We start from the raw sequence: 12,356 nt of genomic DNA, 5'->3' as shown, positions 1-12,356 counted from the left end.
AGAAGAACCCTCTCCCGAATCATGGGGAACAGTCTACCAATGCAATTGAGGAAAGTCTTGGTCAAGAAATGGTGGAAAAAGTAGATGAAGTGAAGACTCCCATGGGGGTGATCTTTGTTGAGATGTGAAAATACGACATGATAAGCGGGAGTCTAGATAAGAAGGAGATGTGTGGTCTCCACCCAGGGTCGAATCACTTGATCCAGGATTGTGAAGAGTTTAAACTGGTTCTCCAAAACCTAATGGATGAGAAACTGGTACATGTTTGTCGTGCAGTGAATAACGGTGACGTATGAGTGACTGATGAGCAAGCACCCCCATTTCGAAAGCCCTTTGTTATCCCGTATGTGAAAACTGGCCCTGTCAGCACCCCCACAATACCAACTCCGCTTATGATACGCATGCCAGCTCCTTTTCCATATAAGGACAATAAGGCAGTTGTAACACCCCGATTTCGGTGGCGTCACTTTAGTAACCAAAAGTAAACTTAATGCGGAAAAACGTGAATTTTTTTTTTGATAATAACTAAGACGAGACTGAATTAAATAAAACCCAACAATAACAAAATCAGAACTAATATATAATACATAAACAGCCCCCGCTGTAGTACTAACCTCGTCACGAGTAAACCTCCAGTGACGGAAAGAAAAGTGTAGCGCCCGAAGGCAATATGTACAGACTGAAAATAAAGGTGAAGTGTCCGCAACACCATCCCTCAAAACTGAAAATCAGCTGGCCCATCGGCCTGAAGCAAGACCTCCTAAGTCCATCCAACTCTCTGTGATTCCTGTAAAGAAACCACACAAAAGCTATAGGTGGGAAGCTACCCTGTCCCAAAAGAAACAAATGATGTTCAGAGCTAAGACTCTACTCCTACACTAATCCCATCTTGAGGAGCTCACACCAGCACCAAAACCTACATGCTAGCATGATCGTCGTCCGAATTCGAAATCCAGAACGACCTAGTCTATGTACACCATCCGTCATCCTCTCGCTACCGCGACGCGCTCCTGTTCCAGCATCCCAACCTAGTTTCCCCCGAAGGGTAAACCATGGTGAACCAGTCCGCAATACTCATCTGACAAAAGGCGTTGTCCGCCAAAACACACACAGAAGACGCGAGGGTCAACTCTAAAGAACTATGTAGATAATAAACCCAATAGGTACAAATAATATATAGCCACTTAGGCTTATAACTAGAAATATCATTCCTAGGGTTGCATGTTCCACCAAATCATAATGACAATAATAACATTTAGCATGTTCCAAGTAAGTTCATCAAATAGCAACCACACTCATCAACTAAGTCAGTATGCATGTTGCGTGATATGTATGCAGGTTAACCCAGTCAACCAATATGCAATCCGGAACGGATGGGCATCAAACGGATCAATCCTAGCACCAGCAACGGTGGGACCATTTCTGCCCGCGTGCCTCTTACACCAAGCAAAGGTATGGACAACAACGAGTCAATCCTAGCACCAGCAACGGTGGGACCATTTCCGCTCGCGTGCCTCTGGGATGGACATCAACGGATCAATCCTAGCACCAGCAACGGTGGGACCATTTCCGCCCGCGTGTCTCTTACACCAAACCAAGGTAGCCAGATCAGCCGTAACCCGTAGGTCTGTCATTTCGGTCTGCTACAAGAGACGTCTACAAACGCTCTTTCACGGCATTCCGGGTCTTATGACCATTTTGGAAACCGACGAGGTCCAGAGTACGTCCTGTGTTAATACCTCATTAATGTTGCATGTATGCAAAATGATTAGTCAAACAACGTCTCCGTCCTCACTCGACACGTCGCCACGTGTTCTAGGGAAGTTAAAGTCTCTAAAAGCTTACCCTAAGGTAAAGTCGATTCTGCGACAAAAGACACACTTCACAACACACATCGCTGCTCCAACAGCACAAGAGTATCACATACTCGGGAACTAACGGTTCCCCGGACTTATCCCCAGGATAGCCCAACAACATCGCTGCTCCAACAGCACAACAACCAACGCTGCTCCAACAGCACAACAACCAACGCTGCTCCAACAGCACAACAACAACAGACTCAACACTTGGATCCGACGACACTTCTCGTTTTCCAAACTATGATTTTCATCCAAAGCCTCCTTTCGAGATTATTACCCTTACTTAAAGATTTAGAGGTTGTTTAATGTCTTATGAATTTTCTTTTCAAAATAATATCATTTTTAGTCTTATCGCAATTCCTATAAGTTCTCGGGATCTTCGAATCCCCAAATGACTCCAGAGAATGTCTCGATCCATAAACCCTATACAAGGCCCGAACCTCGTTCGTCCTATCAAACTTTCTCAAAACTCTCAAAATAAAATCGGCATGACCTGCCCGCTATTCTCACCATTCAGAATCTCAGATTTTCAGTGTAAAGCATATTTAAATCATCACAATCAACAACATGTCATATATCAATAAATCGCATCATAAACACTTAGCACTTAGCATATAAAGCATGCACCACACATCCTAGATTACCCACATAGCACATAGCATGTAAGTCAATCTTCAAAAACATTCAGTAGATGAATCATCTACATTGTCAGCCGAAGCCTCAGAAAACATTTTCAATCACACACAATCTCAGTGCATAAACAGTAAACAATGTCGAAATATCGACCCTAAGCATTAACTAGAGATTCAGTGAGAAGCCCTCACCTGAAAGTTCTCCAGAATGATCAACTAGTGCTTCCTCGCACTCAAAGTGTTGCTCCTCGGGAAATTCCTCAAAAGTTCCTTTAAAACAAAATCACAGAAATACTATCAGAATCTATCGAAAACTAAGTTATCGATACGTACTAAGGTTACCCGAAGTAATCTATACTCTAAGGTACGATAATCTAGCGCGAAAGACAAGTTTTCGGAAAAAGGAAATTTCTTCCTCCCCCTTAATAGGGCTCGGCCACTTTGGCTAATTATGGGGCTCGATTTTTCTTCGATCAAACTTGGTTCCTATGCTTTCATAAGCCGTAACTAAGGGTATTCTGAACTCGGAAAAATTATCGGATCAAAAACTGTCGCAGGGGTATTTTGGTCATGATTTTTAACTTAGGATTTTCAAAACTGAAATCCCAAAAATAAAATTTTGCAGGGACGTCACCAACGACGTTTATAACAACTAATCCTACTAGCACTAAGCTAAGGCGATAGTTTACAGCCTAAAGATTGGAACTTTACTCAAAAACTACATAAAATGGGTATTTTAGGTTCAAATTGATTCCGGCGGAATTCCGGCGACATAACGGAAAATCTAATCCGGCAGAAGTGATCTTGGGCATACATAGAAGAGGTTTAGAATCAGAAATGAAAGATTCAGGATAGTTTTGCAAAAACCCATAAACTATCCACTCAGAAAACTCTACAGAAAAGCTATGGAAAAAGCGATCGGAGGTAAGGATTAGCGACTATACCTCGAAACCTTGAAGTAGCAACTAACGGATCAACGATCAAGCAAACGATGAAGAAAAACTCTTCTTCCTTCTTCCTTGTTCTTGGCCGCGGTTTAGAGGAGAGAAAATGGAGGAAAATTGTGTTTTTTCTTCCTTTGTTTGCTATATATAGAAGGTGGAAATTCGCGGGAAAATGAAAGTTCCGCGAATCCGATTTTTCCGGCGTCATTCACCATGAATTCTAAGATAGGTTTTGGCAAAGGAATTCCCAAGCTAAGAAGATGTCTCCTTGTATTTTTGGCAACTAATGCAAAGTCGGTGCAAAGTCGGTGTAAAACTATTTTACCCGATAAGTTGCTTTTTGCCTCGAATGTCGGAATGGAAAACTTCCTTCTGAAGAAAGATTGAAATCATCAAGAGAAATGGGTGTACGCGTGTGGAATATTCATTTGAAGCTCTGAATAGATAAAGTCCTCAAAGTCGGGAAATTCTAGGGTTTCGGCAAACTTCCGATGATTGGAATCGGACGTTCGTAGATCCTAGAGTTTCGCCTCGAAACGATTGTGACATATGGAAAAAGAGAAGTTCTAACATTTCTCTGAAGATTTTTGGAATTAACTGCCATCGTGCCTAAAAGTGAAAATTAGCTATATACTAGGGTTTCTGACCTAGGTTTAAGCGTAAAACGTTCGTGCTATAACTTTTATCGATCATAATGAAATCCTTGAACTTTTCCTGAACTTTCTCCTTCATAAATATATTTCATTTAATAAACTTTCGTTCAGGTTTCCCTTCACATTACATCAACCCTAATCGTGAATAAAAAGTTTATTCACTTAACATAAGCCTAAAACTCGGGCCTTACATTACTACCCTCCAAAAAGAAAGTTTCGACCTCGAAACTTAAGGGTCCGTAAAAGTTCTGGATATTATTCCTTGATCTTTTCTTCTAATACCCATATAGCACCGTCCGTGTCTTTGTTCCAAATAACTCTTACTAAAGCACTCTACTTTCCCTTCGATTGTTTCACTCTTCTAGTCCCAATGTTGATTCGACGGCGTCTCAAAAGACATATCATCTTCCAACTCTATGTTGTCCGGTTCGACCACTTGCGTTGAGTCTCCGTTTGAAGTAATACTTGTTGGCATTCGTGCAATTGCACAACATTAACCACTCGTTCCTTTGCTTTTGTTCGTCCAAAATGTTGATTAGAAACTCGGTACATCTCTATGCTCCGGAGTGAATGCTCAACTTGAGTCTTAATACCTTGTGCATCACAAGACTCATCCCCTTTAACATTAACTTATCAATAACTTATAAGCTAACCTTCATCTTAATCTCTACAATTCATTATTATCGTCTTCGTCCTCAAAACCCTCCTCGCTCAAACCAACTCAGACTTACTGAAATCCCTAACACTTCGCATAAAATGAGATTTATCCCCTAGGAATCCAATCATAACTATACTTCAAGGAATTTAGCTAGTCATCTCGTCATCTCATCCTTCAACTTACTGTCATCCAGCTCGATAGCATGTGTCAGATCCGCAATATACTTCCGTTTAAACGCACCGGTGGAAGACTACTTCCTAGGCTTAGCATGTTATCCTAAACCTCGTGTACTTCTATAGTTAAAATACGAGCTACGGTCAAGTAAGGTATTAATAGGCGTACTAACTGTAAGGTCAAAGCTTAAACGATGTAAGCAAGATAGGTGTGCTTGCACACGTTACGAGAGAAATGGAACAATATTATACTGAAATAAGAAAGATTGGTTAGAAGGTTACCATCGTTCTTGCGCTCTCCTCTGACAAATCCTTCAGCTCTCTCACCGTCCATGGTGTAAACTCTTGCTTTAGCAGCAGAACGTTTTCCACGAGCAGTGTTCACGGTTGGCTCCGTCTTGGGTGCTCTACACTGATCGGCATTATGCCCCATTCTGTTACAATTAAAGCATTTGGGCCTCTTGTCGGGACAAGCATTAGCATAGTGCCCCGGCTTCTCACATCTGAAACAGGTCACCTCCCTGTTCAAAGTCCGATCTCCAGAACCACCAGCAGTACCCGTCATGGGTCTGTAAGATCCTGAAGTAATCCCTCCTCCAGCAGGACGCTGATATGGTTTCCTGCTCTGAAACTTCCCCTTGTCTTGAAAATTTTGAGAACCTGATCTCATCGGCCCTCCAGTTCCAGCCCGGTTCAACCTCCGGTTCTTCATCAGCTCCACTTCCGTGGCTTTCTCCACCAATGATTGGAATCGCATGATTCCCAGTGGCCTCACTGAGTCCTCAATATCGGGCCTCAGTCCATTCACGAAGCGCTTGCACATGTAGCGCTCGTCAACATGATCATTAAAGAATTGAAAATGCTTCGCCAAAGACTCCAGCTTCGAAGCAAATTCCGGTACAGACATACCTCCCTGACGGAGTGTCAAAAACTGCGCCTCCCTCTCATCCCGGGCACTTGTCGGAAAATACTTTTCCAAGAATGCGGTCCGGAACGAGTTCCAGTTAATTTCTTCATGGTTAGCTTCCATGATCCCCCTGGTGCCCTTCCACCAGTATTCAGCATCTCCCAGCAGAAGATAAGTCGCCATGCCCACCTTGGCACCCTCTACAGTCTGCAGAACACCGAAAATCTTCTCGATTTCCTGGATCCAGAGATCCGCTGCGTCTGGATCAGTACCACCAGAGAACTTTGGTGGGTTTTGCCTCCTGAAGTCATTGAGGCCTTTGTTCTGGTCCAGAGTTATTTCCCTCTGGCGCTGATGTTGTTCACGTGCTTCTTCAGTAGCACGCCTCATGGCATTATCGTTTGCCTGTGCTGTTACCGCTTGGGCTTGCGCTGTTACCGCTTGGGCCATAGTGGCCATCATCTCAGCTAGCTGATTAGTATTCACCATGTTCTGTTAAGTTAAACAAACAGTTAGTACTCATCATAAGATAGCATCTAGTATAACTATACAATATGAGTAAGCAATAACTTCAATCAATTTTTAAGCGAAAAATCGCTTGCAGACAATCAATTTTTCACCCTTTGCAGAGTCACACAACCTAGCACAGAAGACCTATTCCCCAACAACTCCCGAAAGACTCGACCGTGCTCTGATACCACAATGTAACACCCCGATTTCGGTGGCGTCACTTTAGTAACCAAAAGTAAACTTAATGCGGAAAAACGTGAATATTTTTTTTTGATAATAACTAAGACGAGACTGAATTAAATAAAACCCAACAATAACAAAATCAGAACTAATATATAATACATAAACAGCCCCCGCTGTAGTACTAACCTCGTCACGAGTAAACCTCCAGTGACGGAAAGAAAAGTGTAGCGCCCGAAGGCAATATGTACAGACTGAAAATAAAGGTGAAGTGTCCGCAACACCATCCCTCAAAACTGAAAATCAGCTGGCCCATCGGCCTGAAGCAAGACCTCCTAAGTCCATCCAACTCTCTGTGATTCCTGTAAAGAAACCACACAAAAGCTATAGGTGGGAAGCTACCCTGTCCCAAAAGAAACAAATGATGTTCAGAGCTAAGACTCTACTCCTACACTAATCCCATCTTGAGGAGCTCACACCAGCACCAAAACCTACATGCTAGCATGATCGTCGTCCGAATTCGAAATCCAGAACGACCTAGTCTATGTACACCATCCGTCATCCTCTCGCTACCGCGACGCGCTCCTGTTCCAGCATCCCAACCTAGTTTCCCCCGAAGGGTAAACCATGGTGAACCAGTCCGCAATACTCATCTGACAAAAGGCGTTGTCCGCCAAAACACACACAGAAGACGCGAGGGTCAACTCTAAAGAACTATGTAGATAATAAACCCAATAGGTACAAATAATATATAGCCACTTAGGCTTATAACTAGAAATATCATTCCTAGGGTTGCATGTTCCACCAAATCATAATGACAATAATAACATTTAGCATGTTCCAAGTAAGTTCATCAAATAGCAACCACACTCATCAACTAAGTCAGTATGCATGTTGCGTGATATGTATGCAGGTTAACCCAGTCAACCAATATGCAATCCGGAACGGATGGGCATCAAACGGATCAATCCTAGCACCAGCAACGGTGGGACCATTTCTGCCCGCGTGCCTCTTACACCAAGCAAAGGTATGGACAACAACGAGTCAATCCTAGCACCAGCAACGGTGGGACCATTTCCGCTCGCGTGCCTCTGGGATGGACATCAACGGATCAATCCTAGCACCAGCAACGGTGGGACCATTTCCGCCCGCGTGTCTCTTACACCAAACCAAGGTAGCCAGATCAGCCGTAACCCGTAGGTCTGCCATTTCGGTCTGCTACAAGAGACGTCTACAAACGCTCTTTCACGGCATTCCGGGTCTTATGACCATTTTGGAAACCGACGAGGTCCAGAGTACGTCCTGTGTTAATACCTCATTAATGTTGCATGTATGCAAAATGATTAGTCAAACAACGTCTCCGTCCTCACTCGACACGTCGCCACGTGTTCTAGGGAAGTTAAAGTCTCTAAAAGCTTACCCTAAGGTAAAGTCGATTCTGCGACAAAAGACACACTTCACAACACACATCGCTGCTCCAACAGCACAAGAGTATCACATACTCGGGAACTAACGGTTCCCCGGACTTATCCCCAGGATAGCCCAACAACATCGCTGCTCCAACAGCACAACAACCAACGCTGCTCCAACAGCACAACAACCAACGCTGCTCCAACAGCACAACAACAACAGACTCAACACTTGGATCCGACGACACTTCTCGTTTTCCAAACTATGATTTTCATCCAAAGCCTCCTTTCGAGATTATTACCCTTACTTAAAGATTTAGAGGTTGTTTAATGTCTTATGAATTTTCTTTTCAAAATAATATCATTTTTAGTCTTATCGCAATTCCTATAAGTTCTCGGGATCTTCGAATCCCCAAATGACTCCAGAGAATGTCTCGATCCATAAACCCTATACAAGGCCCGAACCTCGTTCGTCCTATCAAACTTTCTCAAAACTCTCAAAATAAAATCGGCATGACCTGCCCGCTATTCTCACCATTCAGAATCTCAGATTTTCAGTGTAAAGCATATTTAAATCATCACAATCAACAACATGTCATATATCAATAAATCGCATCATAAACACTTAGCACTTAGCATATAAAGCATGCACCACACATCCTAGATTACCCACATAGCACATAGCATGTAAGTCAATCTTCAAAAACATTCAGTAGATGAATCATCTACATTGTCAGCCGAAGCCTCAGAAAACATTTTCAATCACACACAATCTCAGTGCATAAACAGTAAACAATGTCGAAATATCGACCCTAAGCATTAACTAGAGATTCAGTGAGAAGCCCTCACCTGAAAGTTCTCCAGAATGATCAACTAGTGCTTCCTCGCACTCAAAGTGTTGCTCCTCGGGAAATTCCTCAAAAGTTCCTTTAAAACAAAATCACAGAAATACTATCAGAATCTATCGAAAACTAAGTTATCGATACGTACTAAGGTTACCCGAAGTAATCTATACTCTAAGGTACGATAATCTAGCGCGAAAGACAAGTTTTCGGAAAAAGGAAATTTCTTCCTCCCCCTTAATAGGGCTCGGCCACTTTGGCTAATTATGGGGCTCGATTTTTCTTCGATCAAACTTGGTTCCTATGCTTTCATAAGCCGTAACTAAGGGTATTCTGAACTCGGAAAAATTATCGGATCAAAAACTGTCGCAGGGGTATTTTGGTCATGATTTTTAACTTAGGATTTTCAAAACTGAAATCCCAAAAATAAAATTTTGCAGGGACGTCACCAACGACGTTTATAACAACTAATCCTACTAGCACTAAGCTAAGGCGATAGTTTACAGCCTAAAGATTGGAACTTTACTCAAAAACTACATAAAATGGGTATTTTAGGTTCAAATTGATTCCGGCGGAATTCCGGCGACATAACGGAAAATCTAATCCGGCAGAAGTGATCTTGGGCATACATAGAAGAGGTTTAGAATCAGAAATGAAAGATTCAGGATAGTTTTGCAAAAACCCATAAACTATCCACTCAGAAAACTCTACAGAAAAGCTATGGAAAAAGCGATCGGAGGTAAGGATTAGCGACTATACCTCGAAACCTTGAAGTAGCAACTAACGGATCAACGATCAAGCAAACGATGAAGAAAAACTCTTCTTCCTTCTTCCTTGTTCTTGGCCGCGGTTTAGAGGAGAGAAAATGGAGGAAAATTGTGTTTTTTCTTCCTTTGTTTGCTATATATAGAAGGTGGAAATTCGCGGGAAAATGAAAGTTCCGCGAATCCGATTTTTCCGGCGTCATTCACCATGAATTCTAAGATAGGTTTTGGCAAAGGAATTCCCAAGCTAAGAAGATGTCTCCTTGTATTTTTGGCAACTAATGCAAAGTCGGTGCAAAGTCGGTGTAAAACTATTTTACCCGATAAGTTGCTTTTTGCCTCGAATGTCGGAATGGAAAACTTCCTTCTGAAGAAAGATTGAAATCATCAAGAGAAATGGGTGTACGCGTGTGGAATATTCATTTGAAGCTCTGAATAGATAAAGTCCTCAAAGTCGGGAAATTCTAGGGTTTCGGCAAACTTCCGATGATTGGAATCGGACGTTCGTAGATCCTAGAGTTTCGCCTCGAAACGATTGTGACATATGGAAAAAGAGAAGTTCTAACATTTCTCTGAAGATTTTTGGAATTAACTGCCATCGTGCCTAAAAGTGAAAATTAGCTATATACTAGGGTTTCTGACCTAGGTTTAAGCGTAAAACGTTCGTGCTATAACTTTTATCGATCATAATGAAATCCTTGAACTTTTCCTGAACTTTCTCCTTCATAAATATATTTCATTTAATAAACTTTCGTTCAGGTTTCCCTTCACATTACATCAACCCTAATCGTGAATAAAAAGTTTATTCACTTAACATAAGCCTAAAACTCGGGCCTTACAGCAGTGCCGTGGAAGTATGACCTAGAGGCTTATCCGAATAACTCTCAACTGAAGATTAGTGGTCGTGATACTCCAGATGTTACCAACATTTCTGGAATCGGGAAGATGACCCGCAGTGGGCGAATCTATGGCCCACCAGAAGATGACAAAGAGAAACCTAAAGAAGCACCGGTGAACGAAAAAGGAAAAGAGAAAGCGGGTGGAGAGGCTGCCAATGAAAAGATCGAGGAAATAGCACAAGAATCAAAACCTGTGTCCAATGAGGAGGTGTGTGAATTCCTGAAATTCATAAAGCAAAGTGAGTATGCAGTGGTAGACCAGTTGAATCGCATCCCGGCGAAGATTTCTCTGTTGGCCCTCTTGATGAATTCAGATCCCCATAGAAAAGCATTGTTGAAGGTCTTGAATGAGGCGCATGTAACCCAAGACATCTCGGTGGGTAGATTTGAAGGAATCGTTGGTAATATCACAGCTAATAATGTCTTGGCGTACTCTGACGCTGAGATTCCCCCTGAAGGCATTACACACAACAAAGCTTTGTACATTTCTCTCAAATGCATGGATCATATTATGGCCAAAGCTCTTGTTGATAATGGATCATCTGTTAATGTGCTGCCAAAGCCGACATTTGATAGACTACCAGCTGGAAGACTGCAAATGAGGCCTAGTCTTATGGTTGTGAAGGCTTTCGATGGTACGAGAAGAGAAGTATTGGGAGAGATTGATTTGCCAGTTTTGGTCGGGCCAGTAACCTTCATTATGACTTTCCAAGTGATAGATATGGTGCCGGCATATAGCTGTCTCTTAGGAAGACCCTGGATGCATCCTGCAAAGGCCTTACCATCCACCCTTCACCAGAAAATCAAGTTCATAGTTGATGATAAGCTTGTTATAGTATCCGCTGAGGAAGACATGTTGATAAGCAAGCCAATAACAACCCCTTATATAGAGGCTGCTGAGGGAGCTGTGGAGGCTTCTTTCCAATCCTTAGAGATAGCTAATGCTACCTATGTGAAGGAAAAAACACCGATTCTGAGGACCGAATTATCTGGGGCATCACCTGCTGCTAGGATGATGATAGAAAAGGGGTACCAATATGGTTGCGGATTGGGAAAGGAAGGCCAAGGCAGAACTAATCTGGTGGAAATCCCAATCAACAAAGACCGTTCTGGACTCGGGTATGTACCCACGCCCGCCGATAAAAAAAGGATTGCGGATGAAAGGAAAGAGAAGAAGGCTGCCAAACGAGAGGGACGAGAGGCCTTAGCTCAAGGGATCCCTATCTGTGACATCCGTAAAAGCTTTCAGAGCGCTGGATTCGCCTTTTTAAGCCAGGTCGCCATGGCTGCAGAAGAAGCACCTGGAGATGAACGTGTTGATCTTGTTCTTCCCTGTGAGTCCGACTCAGAACTCGACAACTGGGAAATTCTTGAGCTTCCCGTGGTCCTTAGCCCAGATTCAAAGTAATTTGTAATGCCACTCCTATTGCTCTGCCCAAGGCTTTAGGATAGACCTTTGTATTAGGGCTCACCCTTTTAAAATATCTATATGCTATCAATAAAATGCATTTTGAATTTCCAAGTATGTTTTATCTTTGTACCCCATGCCCATCCATAGATTCCTTCTATTCATTTCCCTTCTTCTCTTTCTTTCTTTCATCTCCCGATATTGCAGGTACGAAAGTGATTCTCTTGACAGTAACAGTGCTAGCCCTTTGTCCCATGATTTCGATCGTCCTGTTAATCAAGCTGATGAAGTTGAGGAAGATGAATAGGAGCCCTCCCCCGATCTCTTGAGGCTCGTGAATGAAGAGGAAAACAAAATTGAGCCGCATGAGGAGCCAATGGAAACGATCAATTTGGGGTCTGAGGAAAACAAAAAGGAGGTCAAGATTGGCACTTGTATGAAGGGAGATGCGCGCGGAAAATTGGTCTCATTACTCTTTGAATATGTTCATGTCTTCACATGGTCTTACCAGGACATGC

The 12,356-nt window shown here is 42.6% G+C and overlaps 1 protein-coding gene across 1 annotated transcript; it reads left to right on the top strand.

Annotated features, from left to right (window-relative positions):
- Window positions 1-10,476: 10,476 nt before the first annotated feature.
- LOC130719465 (uncharacterized) lies at window positions 10,477-12,145 on the top strand. Its single transcript, XM_057570094.1, has 2 exons — window positions 10,477-11,834; window positions 12,046-12,145. The coding sequence occupies exons 1-2, from the start codon at window positions 10,477-10,479 to the stop codon at window positions 12,143-12,145; spliced, it is 1,458 nt and encodes a 485-aa protein (XP_057426077.1).
- The last annotated feature ends 211 nt before the right edge of the window (window positions 12,146-12,356 follow it).

The sequence above is a fragment of the Lotus japonicus genome, chromosome 5 (assembly GCF_012489685.1).
Source record: "Lotus japonicus ecotype B-129 chromosome 5, LjGifu_v1.2".
In the NCBI taxonomy this organism is placed as follows: domain Eukaryota; kingdom Viridiplantae; phylum Streptophyta; class Magnoliopsida; order Fabales; family Fabaceae; genus Lotus; species Lotus japonicus.
Note: the sequence above shows the minus strand (reverse complement) of the source record. Positions and strands in the feature narration are given on the sequence as shown.

Excerpts from the sequence above, each read along its gene's own strand:
- LOC130719465 (XM_057570094.1), top strand. The coding sequence starts at position 10,477 with ATGACCCGCAGTGGGCGAATCTATGGCCCACCAGAAGATGACAAAGAG. Across the intron at positions 11,835-12,045 it reads GTCCTTAGCCCAGATTCAAA|GTACGAAAGTGATTCTCTTG; the intron begins GTAATTTGTAAT and ends CCGATATTGCAG.